General features: G+C 43.0%; 2 protein-coding genes across 7 annotated transcripts in view; both read left to right on the forward strand.

The window, feature by feature from the left end:
* The first annotated feature begins 2,620 nt into the window (after positions 1-2,620).
* Positions 2,621-17,614, forward strand: part of POC1B (POC1 centriolar protein B) — a 102,703-nt gene continuing 87,709 nt past the window's right edge. For 2 of the 6 annotated variants that reach the window (XM_032644331.1, XM_032644332.1), the window contains exons 1-2: positions 2,621-2,788; positions 3,457-3,541. In XM_032644331.1, the coding sequence (XP_032500222.1) occupies positions 2,774-2,788; positions 3,457-3,541 (100 nt within the window). In that variant the 5' untranslated portion in view covers positions 2,621-2,773. Of the gene's footprint in view, positions 2,789-3,113; positions 3,542-15,911; positions 15,932-17,614 lie in introns of those variants that run through there. The other 4 variants (XR_004351639.1, XM_032644334.1, XM_032644336.1 and 1 more) reach the window with 4 other exon arrangements.
* Positions 3,875-8,949, forward strand: LOC116760068 (polypeptide N-acetylgalactosaminyltransferase 4). Its single transcript, XM_032644330.1, has one exon. It carries the CDS (start codon positions 4,129-4,131, stop codon positions 5,875-5,877), a length of 1,749 nt encoding a protein of 582 aa, XP_032500221.1. The 5' UTR covers positions 3,875-4,128; the 3' UTR covers positions 5,878-8,949.

Consider the following 17,614-nt stretch of genomic DNA (forward strand, 5'->3'; position numbering starts at 1 on the left):
AATCTAAAGCTCTGCCACTTCCTTAGCTGCGTACCCTTTTATTTTGTATCTATATGAGATGATGGATGTTCACTAAACCTACTGTGATAATCATTTCATGATGTATGAAAGTCAACTCATTATGTTGTATACCTTAAACTTATACAGTGCTGTAATTCAGTTATATCTCAACAAAACTGGAGAACATCATCTCAAACAGAAACTCCACACCCGTTAAACAATAACTCTCCATTCTTATCCCCATCCCCTGGTAACCTCCATTCCACTATCTCTCTCTATGAATCCATGTATTTGAGGTACCTCATATAGGTGGAATCATACAATATATGTTCCTCTATGTCTGGCTTATTCACTTAGCTTAACGTTTTAAGGTTCACCCATGTTATAACATGTATCAAAATTTCTTTTTATGACTGAATAACAGTCCATTTTATGTAGGTATCACATTTTGTTTATTGATTCACGTGTTGGATACGTGAATTATTTCCACTTATTGGTTATTGTGAGTAATGCTGCTATGAATATTGGCGTACAAGTACCTGTTCCAGTCCCTGTTTTTAATACATTTGGGTATATACCTAGGGGTTAACTTTTTGAGGAACTGCCAAACTGTTTCCACAGTGCTATATCCTTTTACATTCCCACCAGCATCCAGCATTATTTTTAAATATATTGCTCTTTTTAAAAAAAAAAAAGTCAAACCTAGACTGGGAATAAGTAGCAAAGCTTAGAGTCCTGCCACAGTTTGCTGATAAATTGCTGGTATCAACAATCTGGACACATCACCTCCTAAACTAGAGCAATGTTTCCCAATGTACACAGCTGAGACTCCCATGGCAATCACCTAAGGGGCTTATTACATCTATAGGGTCCTCGATCCCACCCCCTACATGCTGATTCAGCATTTTGGGGAATGAGGTCCCCTAAATCAGCTGTCCCCAACTTTTTTGGCACCAGGGACCGGTTTTGTGGAAGACAGTTTTTCCACGGGGGGTGAGTGTGTGTATGTGTGGCAGGGGAGGTGGGGGGAAGGTCCAGGCGGTAATGCGAGCGAGGGAGCGATGGGGGGTGGCAGATGAAACTTTGCTGGCTCGCCTGCCACTCACCTCCTGCTGTATGGCCGGGTTCCTAACAGGCCGCAGACTTGCAGCGGTCCGCGGCCCAGAAGTTGGGGACCCCTGCCCTAAATCATCATTATGCATGTTAAAATATGAGACTCAGAAACCTAGATTGTTGAGTTCTTTTTTTTTTTTTTTTTTTTTTTTTTTTTTTTTTTTTCTTTTTTAGCGTTACGCGGGCCTCTCACTGCTGTGGCCTCTCCCGCTGCGGAGCACAGGCTCCGGACGCGCAGGCCCAGTGGCCATGGCTCACGGGCCCAGCCGCTCCGCGGCACATGGGATCCTCCCGGACCGGGGCACGAACCCGCGTCCCCTGCATCGGCAGGCGGACTCTCAACAACTGCGCCACCAGGGAAGCCCGATTGTTGAGTTCTTAAAGGCAGGGAAAATACCTCAGTCACCTTTGTACTCCTCAGAGCCAAATATACAGGAGATATTCAACAAACATATACTTGAACTAATGTTGCAGTCTAAAGCTATTTCCTACTTGCTTGATTGCTATGTATAGTACTCATTAAAACGAAATTCTATCACTAGACAACTAGTTCATCTGTAGTTTTGGTGTATAGTTTATCTTTCATTTGCATAGAATGTGTATCTTACCAGCCGTGGTCTGTTATGCCATCTTATGCTGCCAAGAATCTTCTGTATATAGTTTTCAGCTGAGTCCTTCAAGCGTTGAGGCAGGGTAAAAAAGGGTATGGACTTGGAACTGGAAGAGCTGTGTGTGATCGTTGATAATTAAATAAGAATCAAGTTTATAATTTGTAAAGGTTGGTAACATTTTGTAACTCTATTAACTTCATAGTGTTGCTGAAGCTCAATGATATTCTGTGCAAGAAAGCCTACTGTAGCAAAGGCTATTGTTACTCTGTTGCCCAATAATTTAAACAAAACAATATGTTCCTTTCTACGTCTTCCTAAAAAGTTTAAATATGCTGCTGTATCAATTTGCTGCTCTAAAGCATATGCAAATGAGATTGGAATAGAAAACGCACAGCAGAAAAACATTAAGTAGATTCACAACATTAATTCATTCATCACGTTTATACAGTATCTACATTTATAACAAGCCAGGCATTCTGTGAAAACTTGTGATTAAATAAATTCAAGCCTGTCCTCCAGAGGTTTAGTTCCTTTGGGTATATTAATAAATAGCAAGCGGCCCCATTTCGCATCAAACTCTCTTGTGCGTCATAAGCTGTCTGGGACCAGCTTGAAATTCGCGCGGGCTGTCTCTTTAACGTGTAATAGAACTCTGATTGCATCGATCACAGGCTCATTATCCTCTCCCACCCATCGGTCTCTTTTCTATCCCGGTTACTACCCTCCTACTTGTGTCAAGTCGTGGGGAGCGCAGGTGTTAGTAAACGTTGGCTTTGATGTGTGCCGGCACCTGACCCCGGGACTTCCCGCTTGCCAGGTGGCGGAGCCCAGGCTCTACGGCGCGGGCGGAGCCTCGGGGCTCTGCTGGCCATGCCTGGAGCGCGGGGTTTGAGTGGGCCGTTGTTGTAGTGACCGCGAGGCGCTGCCGCTCCAGGCAGACTGTTCCGGGCGTCGCAAGGTTCCCCTTCCTACCTCGCCCCCTCCCTTCCCCCGATTCCCCACACGGGCAGGGGGAAGGGGGCAGGAGCCAGGAGCCAACCGCTCCCCCCATGGCCTCCGCCCCGGTAAGGACGGGCTGGGGTGCGCCTCCCCGGAGCCGGTCCCGCCGGCCGGGGAGCCAGGTCGGGGCCGCGCCCGCACCTGGCGGGAGATGGAGGCAGACGTCCTCAGTTGGGTCCCGAGCCGCTAGCTCCTCGCCCCTCGCTCCGGGGCGCCGGTGACTCGTTCTCTGCCACTGGGACACCGGGAGCGCAGAGCCCTGGCCGAGCTCCCGGGCACTCCTCCCCGAGTCCCGGAGCTCCGACAGCCCCGGCAGCTCCGTGGACCCCAGAATTCTCTGAGGGTTTCCGTGGAAAGCCTGCGTCAGAATCACCTGGGAAGTTTTTGAAAAGTACCGAAGCCCGGGCCCCGCCTCGCACCTGTGACTGCGTGCCAGCGGGCGGGGTCCCGGAACGTGCATTTAAATGGAGCTGCCCAGGTGGTCCCTCGCGTGCGCTCGGTTCTGGGAAGCGCGAGTGGAGGATTCGGCCGGCTCTGCTGGGGAAGTTGGCGCTCGGCGTCCCCCTGTAGCGGTGGCCGCGTGTGCTCGCGCGGGGCGCTCCTGCTCTGCACACCCACCTTCGATGCGGCCGCTCCCGGGCCGGCCTCCGGGGGAGGGGACAGCGTTGATGCCCGACCCCCCCAAATTCGAGGTCAGCATCTGCTTTCAAAACTTGACAACTTTCCTTCCCAGGAGGACCCCGTTCTGCAGCGTTATTTTAAGGGCCACAAAGCGGCGATCACCTCCGCGGACTTTAGTCCCGACGGCAAACAACTTGGTAAGTTTTCTTTTTTTCTTTTTGTAATGAGACGCTCAACCGGTCAGAACCCTTGCCTCCTGTCCACGCCGGGCCCCCGCGAGAACCACTGAGGACGTATGGGTGGAGGTGGTGTTGAAAGCGGCCGAGATGCATTCGGAGCCAGAGTGGGCCCGAGCTGGGGCCACCTTGGTCATCCGGGGCCACCTTGGTCATCCCGGCCCACAGCCCGGCCCCGCAGGGTCGTCTGTAGGCCTGCGCCTGGCCGACGACTTTCGCGAACTAACCACCAGGAGGAGTAAGTGGGAAGGGGCGGAGTTTGTCCTCGGCCCCGGGAGGGAGGGGTGTTGGCTGGAGAGTTTGTGAAAAGTTGTGAGACCAGCAGGAGGAAGTGGGGAGAGAGGCGTTGGGGCTGTTCCGGAGGCCGAGCGCGGGGTGGTCTTAGGTGACCCCCGGGGAGCCCCCGCGGCTGGAAAGGAGCCGAGCGCCTGCATGAAAGGAGGAACCTGCTGGGAAGTTCGCTTCTACCTGAGCCCGGAATTCCAGCGTCGGGTCCCGCAGCCCTTCCCCTGCGTGGTGGCTCTGGTGGCCGCGTCCGCGCCCCAGCAATGAGGATCCGGATGGCCGTGAGGTGGACGTGGGCAGGCAAAGGCTGCCTGCTGCTGGCACTTTTAACAGTGACCTATCTCCTGGTGGAACTCTCCATCTCCACTCTCCATGCCTCCCCAGGAGCCGGCCTTACCAGGGAGCGGGGCCCAAGACAGCTCTCAGACTCCGGGAAGAAAGCAGTGGATTTGTCTCGACCGCTTTATGAGAAGCCCCCTGCAGATTCCCATGCACTTGGGGAGTGGGGGAAAGCCAGCATACTCCAGCTCAAGGCGGGTGAACTGAAGCAGCAAGAAGAACTCATTGAGAGATATGCCATTAATATTTACCTCAGTGACAGGATTTCCCTGCACCGCCACATAGAGGATAAAAGAATGTATGAGTGTAAATCCAAGAAATTTAACTATAGGAGACTTCCCACCACTTCTGTTATCGTTGCTTTCTATAACGAAGCCTGGTCGACTTTGCTCCGCACCATCCACAGTGTTTTAGAAACTTCTCCTGCAGTCCTTTTGAAGGAGATCATCTTAGTCGATGACTTGAGCGACAGAGTTTATTTGAAGACACAACTTGAAACTTATATCAGCAATCTCGATAGAGTCCGCTTGATTAGAACAAATAAGCGGGAGGGGCTGGTTAGGGCCCGTCTGATTGGGGCCACTTTTGCCACTGGGGATGTCCTCACTTTCCTGGATTGTCACTGTGAGTGTAATACTGGTTGGCTGGAGCCACTTTTGGAAAGGATTGCTAAAGATGAAACAGCAATTGTTTGTCCTGTTATAGACACCATTGATTGGAATACTTTTGAATTCTATATGCAGACTGGGGAGCCCATGATTGGTGGGTTTGACTGGCGTCTAACGTTCCAGTGGCATTCTGTCCCCAAACATGAAAGGGAGAGGAGGAAATCGAGAATTGACCCAATCAGATCACCCACCATGGCTGGAGGACTGTTTGCTGTCAGCAAAAAATATTTTCAGTACCTTGGAACTTATGACACTGGGATGGAAGTGTGGGGAGGTGAAAATCTGGAGCTGTCTTTTAGGGTGTGGCAGTGTGGAGGTAAACTGGAGATCCACCCCTGTTCTCACGTGGGCCACGTTTTCCCCAAGCGGGCGCCATATGCTCGGCCCAATTTCCTGCAGAATACTGCTCGCGCAGCGGAAGTGTGGATGGACGGGTACAAAGAGCATTTCTACAATCGAAACCCTCCAGCAAGGAAAGAAGCTTATGGCGATATTTCTGAAAGAAAATTACTACGAGAACGGCTGAGGTGCAAGAGCTTTGACTGGTATTTGAAAAATGTGTTTTCTAATTTACATGTTCCAGAGGATAGGCCAGGCTGGCACGGAGCTATTCGCAGTATTGGGATCTCTTCTGAATGTTTAGATTATAATTCTCCTGACAACAACCCCACAGGTGCTAACCTTTCACTGTTTGGATGCCACGGTCAAGGAGGCAATCAATTCTTTGAATATACTTCGAACAAAGAAATAAGGTTTAATTCAGTGACAGAGTTATGTGCAGAGGTTCCTGAGCAAAAAAGTCACGTGGGAATGCAAAATTGTCCCAGAGATGGGTTTCCTGTTCCAGCAAACATTATTTGGTATTTTAAAGAAGATGGAACCATTTTTCATCCCCACTCAGGACTGTGTCTTAGTGCTTACCGGACACCTGAGGGCCGACCTGATGTTCAAATGAGAACTTGTGATGCTCTAGATAAAAATCAAATCTGGAAGTTTGAGAAATAGAAGAGCATAACAGCACTTTCTCGTCCTGAGCTGACGATAGCTTGAGGAACGTCAAAGAGCCTTCAGAGAGCCTCAGTGAAGATTAAGTTTATCAGCATTCACCCAATGGTCATCTGCAAGAGCTCTGTAAAAGCTGTGGATCATTTTGGTAAAAACACTGAAACTGGGTACACAGAGAGCTGCTGTTTAATATTTCAAGTGCCTTACTTATGGGTTTTATTTAAGAGCTTTGTCAATATGGTCTCTTCTTAATGAATTTGACTTGAGATACACAAAACATTTAAGTGCCAGACTTAATGTTAAAGAACGTAAAAGTCCATGCAAAACGAGGGATGATTTATTTTGATGGGTAAGTTCACTGCACATCTCATCAAAAAAAAACAAGAAAACAACTCAGAAATGTGCAGTTTGAGCTATTGCTATTTTTATTGTACATAGAATTTGAATTTCTTTTAGCCAGCACATTAAATTTTAGGTTTTGTTTATTTTTTTAATTCTAATTTTCCTTTACTCAAATAGAAATCAAGGAAAGTTAATCTTAAGGAGAAAGACCTGGTTTAGACATATGTGTCATTAGATGTAAATTTGAATGTAAGTTTAGAGGTCTTTTTAACATACAGACATCTCAGAAAAATATACCCATATCTGAATGAAATGAGAGATACTTACATTCCAGACTGCAAACTTGAGCTATTGGACTTAACTGATCTATACTGATACCTCACATCACTCTGATTTTGTAAGCTGTGCTCTCTGTGAACTTGTTTGTGTGTGTAGGGCATTTTCTGATTGCACTTCCTTAAGTTATGAATGTATTGGAGAGGGACTCATTCGGAATACTGTGCTTCTCTTTGTTAATGCTTAATCACTTAAAGTAAATGCTTAATCACTTAAAATTAACACAATAGAGGACAGCTGCATTTACTGAAATGTGTGAAACTGAAAGTGGGCCCACATCTACAAAGGCTGCAGGACTCTCCTACAGGCTTCTTGCTGATTAGAACTTTTAAGGATCAATTTTAAGAGATCGAGGGGAAAAGATAGCCTTGGCAATGGTGGATGCTGCCTTCCAGGTTGTTTTCTGCACCTAACCCTGAGCCTGGTGCTTAGGCAGCTGTCAGTAGTTGTGGGTGAATGACTGACTGACTGAATGGCTCAGCTGATGATTGTGACTTTGGTCAAGTCATTTGATTGACTTAGTTTGGGCCTCAGTTTCTCATCTGTAAAATGTGGGTGCTGGAGCAGGTCTTGAAGATCCCTCCAGCTCTGAAATGTTATGCTTGTACAGTCAGTCACTGTGCAATCTTTACAACACCTTTATTTCCTCCCTGCTAACGTAGGTAATGTTGTTGAGCAACGTTCAGTCCAGTTATGAAGCTGGAAAAAAAGAAATGGTTTTAAAAATTAAGTGAGCTGAGCTCAACTGAAGTGGTTTATTTTGGATTGAATGGAAAGTTGTGGTCAGTGTTTGTATTCATTTTATTTTGACAATTGCTGAACCAATTTTTGTTTTTTATCTTTAATCTTTCAAACTCTAAAAGTTATCTTTTGGGTTAAGAATATGAATATTTTCCAAACTAAATTATGCAAGAAGTAAACATACTTAAAAAAATTATTTTTACTGGTTTTATTCCAATGTTGTATCCAGAATTCAATCACAGGCTGAATTCAGAATTAAATCTTAATTAGTTCATTGTGGTCTAGATTTGTGAAAAATGCATGCTCCATAAAGCATCAGTCCACAGTACTCGGAAGTTGTTTTCGGTGTCTACTTGATGACTTGGAGAGTAGGAACTTTGCAAAATCTAAATTTAAGAAAAGTTTGTAGGATAACCATTTCAAAAAGTAAAATTGCTATGTATTTTGAATATTTTGTTTCTCTTTTGTTTCTTAAAAATGTGTTAATAACTTTCTGTATGTTATGTAGCAAAGAATTGTCCAGATTCCATGTGCAGTGTGCATGGCCCTGGGTACAATTTAGGAGGGTTTGTAATCTGCTCTGATGTGGTTAATTGGCAGCAGATATGCTCCTAAACCCACCCTCACCCCTTGCTCAGTCTGCCTTTTTGTCTTTAAAATCACCCTTTCTCTTTTTATTTATTTTTGTTGTTCTTCTTAGCCCCCTGTCAAATGGGAAACTAAGATTGACATATTCTAAATGTACTTACTGGAATTATTTTTATTCTAGAATCTTGCTGCTCCCATCGAAAAAAAAGGGAGCATTGAAAAGTAAAGCGCTTCATACTTTATTTACCTTTTGCCTAAATTGCAGGGTGTGACCTGTTAATCTTTTTGGAAGAAATTTTAGGCTAGTGTTTTATTTATATCAGTAACTTGGAATCAGTGGGCTGTTCATTCCTCACAGTAATGTAGGTAACGGAAGAATGAGACCCAATTTTCACATGTAGGCATTTCCAATTTAATTCCTAAAATACACTGTAAAACTACAAAGTATATTTTGATTGCTTACTTCTAATTTATTGGTACCAAAGCTCTCTTTTGCAGTAGATAATTAAGAGTTGATCTTTTAATTTATATGCTTAAAAACAGTTTTATAAAAAATTTGGTAGACAAGAAGTTTCAACTTTAAATGGTCACTATGTTATTTAGTGTTCAGTTCTATGAATATGTTGACTAAATAGTCATTTTTAGCAGCCATTAAAAAAAATGATAATCTGGTCATCTACAGGATCTCTATAACTCAGAATAACTTGTTTGTAAACGAAAATGTGTCTGTGCACCCAGTAGTAGGCTCCTGAGTATTCATTAATTGTTGGCAAATCTCACTTTTCTAGGTTGATGATAGGAGGTTATTTTTCAGTTGTGTAATTTTAGTTGGTTTAGGGGCTCAATTTTAATTAATAAAATACTTAGTTTTGACTTGTTTGTCCTTTTCTATTGATGTTTTAATAATGTTTTAAAATGAGCACAAGGAATGTGGAGGTTCAGATTAATCTCTTTTGAACGATGAATTTTTTTGTGTGTGATGAGCGGTTTCCATCCTTTTTTCCTTTTGTTAATGGTATTTGCAATATTGATTAAGACATATAAAATAAAATGTGTGCCTAATTACTTTTGCAAATGGATTCTGATGATTTTAGTCCCTGGGGTCACTCTTCCTGTGTACACATTTATTGATGGTAATAGAAGTAAGTTAGCTTGTAATTATTTTACTTATTTGACAATGCAGGCAGTAGAATATTTTAAAAAGTTGAATTTCATGTATTATCTTGCCAAGTGTCATTAACCAGCAAGTATTCTGAAGTGGTGTTAACACTACTCATGCATTAACTACTCATAAACAAACTGGAAATGATCGGAGATCTCTGGGACAAATTGGGGACACTATAGAAGGAGGCAAGTGGCTACGTGGGCACCTTAGCACAAATTTCAGAACCCTGGGCCGGAAAGAAATATGTCTGTCCTGTAAACTGCATAGCTTCCCATTTCCCTCAACCTTCTCTCTGCATCACCCTGTCCCTAAGTGCAATTCCTGTCCACTAGTAGCATCTCTGTCCCTCTTTTAGTGATTCCTGCCAAACACCCTCCACCCCTGCCTCTCCCTGGCCTGAAACACTGCCTGAGCATCACCAGCCCAAGGACTCCGCTTTGTATTTCAGATGTCTTATAGCCACGTTTAGGATATGTGTAGTCAAGCTAAACATATTTTCACTGATCTTTTTTTTTTAATGTACAGTTTAAAACGTTACTATAAATATGTTATGATCTTCCTAATAATGAGTAATATAATCTTGCCAGTAAGTTTCTAAGTGACTGCAACCCTATGCAGATCATTTCATCTCTCTGTGTTTCAGTTTCATGAACGTTAGAAAACACTGGAAAATCCGTAGAGACAATATTAGTGGCTGCCAGGGCCTGGGGGAGGCAGGAATAGAGAATGATTGCGAATGAGGATGGGTCTTTTTGGAGGGTGTGGTGGTGGTGATGAGAATGTTCTGGAATTAGTGACAATGGTTGTACAACCTTGGGCAAAACACTGAATTGTACACTTTAAAAGGGTGAATTTGTGGTATGTGAATTGTATCTCAATTAAAAAAAAGTTCAGGGGAGAAAAAGAGGCTGGAGAATTTCATGTGTCTCAGAAAAGATTGCTCTTTTCTCTGTCCCTCTGTGCATACTAGACTTTAAAACAGGCCAGCAGTACTTATTGTTGATACTTGAGTCATGCTGTAATTCAGCAGAATTAAGGAAGTTAGATAAATATGTGAATCTCCCAGCTTCGTATGAGGGTGCAGGTGGAAGCCAGTTTGTATTGGAGTTTTTTCTTAAGATTTCAAAAAAACCTCAATCCTTTTGAACAGGAGGTAGAGATTATTATAAAAGGTGAAACGAGTTCCCAGAGTATATAATTGTCTGTGGCAGAACTGAAGACTAGAGAACTCCTTCTAACTTGCTAGTATTCGGATACTACTTTTCCTTTTGTGCCCAACTTGATCGTTTTCCAGGCTGGCTGGGGAGGGATGTCTGCTGCAGGCCAGCAGTGTCCTCAGCTGTCTGATCATCATTCTAACCCATTTATTTACACTTATCTAATCCTCTTCATAAAAGGAATAGGAGGTACTCTACTTAGTACTCTTTTTTTTTTTTTTTAAAGTTAATTCTGCTATGTGTCAGGTGCTGTCTTATGCTTGGGTGTACATACAGAGATGTACAAAACAGGTGTGCTTCTTATGATGGTATGAAGAATTCACAGTCCAGTGATAGAGACAGATATTAACAAGTAAACATACAAATCATGTGCAGATACAACTTGAAACTGGAAAACAACCAAATGCTGTGAAGAAAAGGAACAGGATTCTTTGAGGGATGAAAACTGGGGCAACGTACTTAAGTTTATGGGGTCAAAGAACACTTCTCCGTGGAAGTTAGATTTAACTCAAGACCTGAAGAAGGAGCTAGCTAGGCAAAGACTAGAGACAGAATAGAATAAGCAAAAATCAAGGGTGGGAAAGAGCTTGTCCTTGATCAAGGAAATAAAAGAAGGCCAGAATGGGTAGAGCCTGTAAACAAAGGGAGAAAGAGAGCTTTGGGAGGTGAAATTGCAGGGGGAGGCAGAGGCAGCTTGAGTTGTCTTTGGAGGCTATAGTGGGTTAAACGGCGACCCCCCAAAAGATATGTCCATGTCCTAATCCCTGGAAGTTGTAAATGTGACTTTATTTGAAAGAAAAGGTCTTTGCAGATGTAATCAAGGATCTTGAGCAGGGATCCTCCTGAACTACCTGGGTGGGCCCTAAAATGAGACATACAGAGGAGATAAGAGGAGAAGGCCACATGAAGTCAGAGATCGGAATGATAGAGCCGCTGGCCAAGGAGCTCCTGGAGGCACCAGAAGCTGGAAAAGGCAAGGAATAAAATCTCTAGAGCCTTTAGAGGGAGTGTGATCCTGCCAACACCTTGATTTTGGACTTCTGGCCTCCAGAACCGTGAGAGAATAAATTTCTGTTGCTTTAAGCCTCCAAGCTTTTGATAATTCGTTATGGCAGCCACAGGAAACTAAGAGGGCATGTTTTAGGCTTTTGTTCTGAGAGTCATGGAAATTTGTTGAAGGATTTTAAATGAGGGAATGATACAATCTGATTTATACCTCAAAAAGATCACTCTGGTTACTACGTGGAGATTGAACCACTGTGAGTAGAGAAATCAATTAGGAGCTATTATACTTATATCAGCAGGAGATGATGGTGGTTCAGACTAGGATGGTGGTCTTCAAACTCGGTGATAGCCTGGGCAAGAGAGAAATTTGGGAGTTACTAGCATACAAATGGTATTTAAAGTCATGGGAATAGATGAGGTCACCTGGGAAAAACATAGAACAATGAGGGCAAATGGTCCATTTCTGAGTCCTAAGGCTCTCCAACCTTTGGATCAGAAGAGGAAATGACAAAAGAATCAAAGAAGGAATAGTCGGAAAAATAGGAGGGGAACCCATTATAGTAAGGTATTATGAAAGCCAAGGTGTAGATAGAGTGGAGTAAAAATGTAGAAGAGAGAGAAGAAGATATTAAATAGTCATTAGAAAGAGTGGGGAAGGGAACTATTATAGAATTGAGCACCACTGGGCAGTGTGGAAGATCCATGTGCAATCAGCGATCATGAATTTATAGTATTTCCAGTCTTCCTGGGAGTGTGTCTAGCAATTCTCACTGGCACAGATATAGTCTCAGAAAAGGCAGAGCGACTGGGATTTTGCCAGGGGAATTTAAAGGAAGGAGGAAAAGTCAAAGGATTGAATATATGTATAAGAAGGGGTTTATAATTTGGATAAGGAGAGAAGTGAGGATTATAAATCAGATAGTGAAATGAAGATAGTGAAAGAGAGCCTCAGTGGAGAACATAGGTCAATGGATTGGAGTTCTGGATGAGTTAGAAGCTCATCCAGAAAAGAAGCTATAAGAAAAGCATGTTGTCAAAGGGTAGTGGGTTTCATTTAGCAATCAGGGAAGTGTTGGTTCTGCTGGCGACAAAATCCAGGGTTTGACCATGGAATGGGCTGCTGAGGAAGCATGGAAGAAAAGGTCTTTGGAGAGGCCTGGTTGTCCCTTTAGTCTGAAATATTCTTCACCACCTCACTCTGGTTAGCTGGCTCCTTCCTGTGCTTCACGCCTCCACTTAAAATGCCGCTGATTACTCCATCTGAATAAAGTATTCTATGCCCATGAAAAATTCTCATGTGACATCCTGCTTTATCGTTCATGTCTCTTAGCACAATTTAAAGTGATATGCTTGCCTGCTAATTGACTTGTTTCCCTCTTCTCTGCTTAAATTTAAGCCTATACCAGGGCTCCCTGTTTTACAAATAAAGTAGCTCAGCACAAAGAGGCACATGGAAAAGTGCTGGCAAGATAATCATTGGTGTTTGCTTTGGGTGTTATCATGGCTAAAGCAGATTTTGCTGGGAGAACGGTGATAGGTGTACTGTTGGCTTTGGAGAAAGATATTTTCTTCCATTAAGATCCTGTGTCTGAGATGCAATATAGATTTTAGCACTTGAAAATGCTGCCCGAGTCAAGAGCTCTCCTGCAATTTTCAGATAAGTTTGTGACCTGCCAGCATATTTGATTTTGCATTTATTGAAATGTTCATTAAAACAATGCATCTACTGAAACCCAAAGAAGTTACTTAAATGAAATAAAGCTTCACACAAACTTAAATTAAAAAAAAAAAATTAAGCTCCCTATTCAGAGATTTTTGCCTGTATTGTTACTTAGGACTCTCCCCACCCCGCCCACCATGCCTTACATGTGGTAGGGGTGAGATATCTGTTGAATGAACTAATAATACCAGGAGTTAGAATGGAGAGAAAGACGGTGACCTGAGGTAGGTGAAGTGTGAAAGAGAAAATGATTGTTGCTTGAAAGGGTTGCAGGGAACTTGATGTACCCAAGCACAGTCAAAGTGTAAGTAGGTTAGTAGGAGGAGGGACTTTCAGAGAGGAGGATGTGTACACAAGAGGGATCATGTAGTGGGTGTTTCTCTGGCCCGTGGTAGCTTTGGGGAAGGAGAGCAGGCATGGGTACCAGGGTCAGCTAAGGGGCTATCTGGAGCATTATGGGAGAGAGTGCAGGGTAATTGATGACCAGAGAGGCTGAAGGCTTAAATTCTGGTCATGACTGGAGGAAACAGCATGAAGCATGGTGGATTTATACTCAGTAGCCTCTTGGAAAGTGGTGGGCTCTTGGGTTTCACAGGATGAGTTGGAAGATGATCAGAGAGGAGACGATGGGAAAAAATGACCACCTGTGAAATACCATCCCTCTTTATGCAGACAGAAACTGGAAGTTGAGCAACTTTGCTGAGGCAGTATAGCTAGTAAGCAGCAGAGCTTGGCTGAGCCTGACTTCCAGTCGGCCTCTGGAGCCACACTTTTCCATTAGGGCAGTTTCCCAGAGGGGCACACTTAAGTTTATACAAATGTTAGAAGAGTTTAAGAGCATTTTCATGTGACGTGCACAATCTGAGCTGCACTTTAGAAGTTTCCATTTAAAACGATATATTTTAACATTGATGTTGTCACCTTTTCCTCTTTTTGTGTTCAAGGTTACCCTGTCATTGATTCATTCCCTATTTAATCTGTGGGATGTTTGTAGAGTAAATGACAGTATAGAACAAGTTTATATCTCCTTTTTCTTTCTGAATAGAGGCAGAATGAAATTGTGAATTTTTAAGTTATTTTCCTCACAGTGAAACTATAGTTAAAGTTTGCCAGAAATTCTTTTTCTATTCTGGTTCTTGATGGCAACCTGTGTAGCAGATTTACTTAAGTTCCTCCTACTGTTATAGTTTTAAAAATTGCTCCCAAGCACTAAAGTAAGCTCGGGTACACACTGAGAGGCAGTAGCAGAGTGCAGTATTTCTCAGATGTCCACATAGAATGGACTGAGAAAGTGATCAAAAGTTCAGATTCCTGGGTCTCATTTCAGAGAATGTAACTTACTAGAAATACACGTTTTTCACAAGGTCCCCAAGTAATTCCAATGGGGATAATCAGTAAATCCCCAGAGCTTCTCCAAGCACTGGGTTCTTGGTTAAATGCCCCGGCTGTGGAGTCTGATAGACCCGGTTAAACACGGAGCTCTACTCCTTTCCACCTGCGTGACTCTGGGCAAGTTACTTCACCTCACCAAGCCTCATTTCCTCATCTGTAAAAAAGGGATAATGATAGTCACCTACCTCGTTGTAAGGATTATGTAAAAGGATGTTTACCAAGTTCTTAAAAGTACTCGGCCCACAGTGACAACTGAGAAGGGTTTGTGTTAAGATTGTCACCTCTCATCGAGATACAGAATTTGAATACGTTAAATTTCTCCACGTTGTCATTACTAAAGATTATTCTTAAAGCAGTCACAGCTCCTTTGAGACTCTGCTTACACCAGCAAGCTAACTACTTAGTGTCAGCTAGCAAGAAAATTATTCCCTCATTCAGACAGGAATTTTAAGTCAGTGCCATCACTTAATTATACTATTACATAGTGCTTGGATTGTACAAACTGTTCTGAAAGTATTAGATAGGGTATTAAAGTTTATCTAGTTACGGTTAGAATATTATCTTTTTATTGTGCAACCGTCTCCCTTCTGTCTGGGTTTATGGGTGTGTATGCCTGGGGATTACATTTTATTTTTCTTTTCTTAAAAAATACTTATAGTGAACTCCTTCTCTTCGATTTCCTTAGAAGATTTCCTTGTTTATATTTTCCTGAAGAAGGTGGTCCAGTGTTTCTGTTGTGAACCAAAGACCAGCATGAACCTGGAAATGCAACAGAAAGTACAAAATCATGGTGCCCTCAAACTAGAGAGCTGAGTTTCATTCTGGTAGTGGGTTTTAAAGCAGAACATAATGAGGGTAGGAAATATATTGAGGGACTTCTGCAATAATTGAAAAATTCAAGAATTTCTGTATGGAGGTGATTGAGTTATTAGGACTCTCTTGATTATGGAATGAAAAGACCTAAGAGGAATATAATCCAAATTTATAAAGTTGTGAAAGATATTATATTATGAACATGGACCTTTTTAGTAAATTCTAAAATATGTACTCTTTGACCCATCAATAATTCTTTTGGGCATTTATCACAGTGTTATTTTGCATATGTCAGAAGTGACACATGTACATTGCAGCATCATTTGTAAGCAACCTAAACAGGGTAGACTGGTTAAATAAATTAAGGTACAGCTACACCATAGAATACTATGCAGCTATTAAAAAGACTAAGGCCAACTTCTGCCTCCAGACACGATAGTAACTGGTAAGCAAACTTGCCCTCCAGCTGAAAACAACTGTAAAACGAGACGGAATATATGAGGCAACTGTTTTCGGGCGTTGAGCAAACAGGGAATGTAAACCGGTGATCCTTGCAAGAAGGAAACACCTTCTTGCAAGGAAGGTGAGCTCCTCCCTACTTGGCTTTCTCCCCGGGGGCACTCTTCCTGCTGCACAGCAGAGGTAGAGCAAAGCGGAGCAGAGGTCTTAGTTCTTCTGGTTGTGTCCGGGCTGAATGCGTGTGGCAGGGTTCCTGAGAAGCTGCTGCTGAGTGGGGTACGTGGCCTCAGATGTCTGTGGGGCCTGCTGCAGTTTTGGCTGAGGTGCAAGTTGAGAGACTGTGAGGTCTAGCGGAGACCCCTTCCTGCTGGGCTGAGAGAGGAGTGGTGAGCCCAGTGACCATGCCGGGCTAGAGCGCTCCAGCTCTAGCTCAGGCAAAGGGGAGATCTTGCCCAGCACCTCAGGCAAGACACCAGGGAGGCCAGGCCTTAGGCATCAGGACCACATCTGAAATAAAGGGCATGCCCGAAAACTAAATTTAAAACTGAAGTAGATTTGCTCTAACAAAGAATAAAACCAAGCCTGGCAAGATCAAAAGGAGTAAAACTGCACCCTGAACTCTAGTTAATAGCACCGCTTTCTGCAGGGGTGTGGGTTAGTGATTCTGAAACCGTTGGCGTGCTCTAGACTTGAACAAAAATATATTGAGTGTAACGTGAGCCAGATTTTTTACTGTGGGGGAAGAGAGTTATAAATGTAAGAAGAGGGAGGGCTGGAATGTATTTGGTGCTGTTAGATTGAATTAGAGTTATCAATATGAACTCATGGTTTTTAATATCTTTATCTTCATTTCTACATATTGATAGATACAGCTTTCTATTTATATCTACTTTCTTAGTTCTGCCTGCTGAGATTTCTATTTATACCTTATTTCTTAGTTCTGTTAGCTGTCACAGCAGTAGCAATGAGCAAACAGTTTCCAGATCTTGGTTTCTAAATACCACTCTCTATTAAGAGGAATCAGAGCTTCTTAGGGAGAAAAGACCTATTCCAGGGCTGGAGCAGGGAAAGTACATCTTGGAACATCTTGTAATTCTAGAAGTAAGGAAGTATTCAAAATGATGGACACATATCAGAAGGACACAGAGGCCAGCTTTAAGGGGCTCTTACTAGCCAAATCTGGAAAAATATGAGTCAAAATAAATAATGATAGCTTTGAATTATAACCCACTGAGTAAAATAATCTGCGTTCACACTGATATGAACAAGTATCTGAATAAGTAGATAAGCGGAGAAAAAGGGAAGATTCTTCCTTAAAGTTAACAAATTAAACATTAGTTCATTAATTAAACATTAATTAGTAAACCATAGAAAGAATAATGGGTTGGAAAATCATTGAAGGATGCTAAAATTAGTGGGTGATGGACTTCCCTGGTGGCACAGTGGTTGAAAATCCGCCCACCAATGCAGGAGACACGGGTTCAAGCCCTGGTCCGGGAAGATCCCACATGCCGCAGAGCAGCTAAGCCCGTGCGCCACAACTGCTGAAGCCCACGTGCCTAGAGCCCATGCTCCGCAACACACAGGAGAAGCCACCGCAATGAGAAGCCCGCGTACTGCAACGAAGAGTAGCTCCTGGTCTCCACGACTAGAGAAAGCCCTCTCACAGCAACAAAGACCCTACGCAGCCAAAAATAAATAAATTAATTAATTAAAAAAAATAAAATTAGTGGGTGACAGTTTATTGAGGAAGAGGATATTTATATAGTTTACAGTATCTCCCGACAAAATACTAATTAATTACAAAGTGGAAAAATACTAACTTTACAAGGCAAAAACTGCCTAAGCCAAGTGGTCAAAGTTAATCTCACCAGTACTAGGACAGATATCAAGCATACCCTGATATGATGCACTGATAAGGGCACAACAAAATTTTTGTGGTGTTCTTGTCAAAAGTGT

The sequence above is a fragment of the Phocoena sinus genome, chromosome 10 (genome assembly GCF_008692025.1).
Source record: "Phocoena sinus isolate mPhoSin1 chromosome 10, mPhoSin1.pri, whole genome shotgun sequence".
NCBI classification, from domain to species: domain Eukaryota; kingdom Metazoa; phylum Chordata; class Mammalia; order Artiodactyla; family Phocoenidae; genus Phocoena; species Phocoena sinus.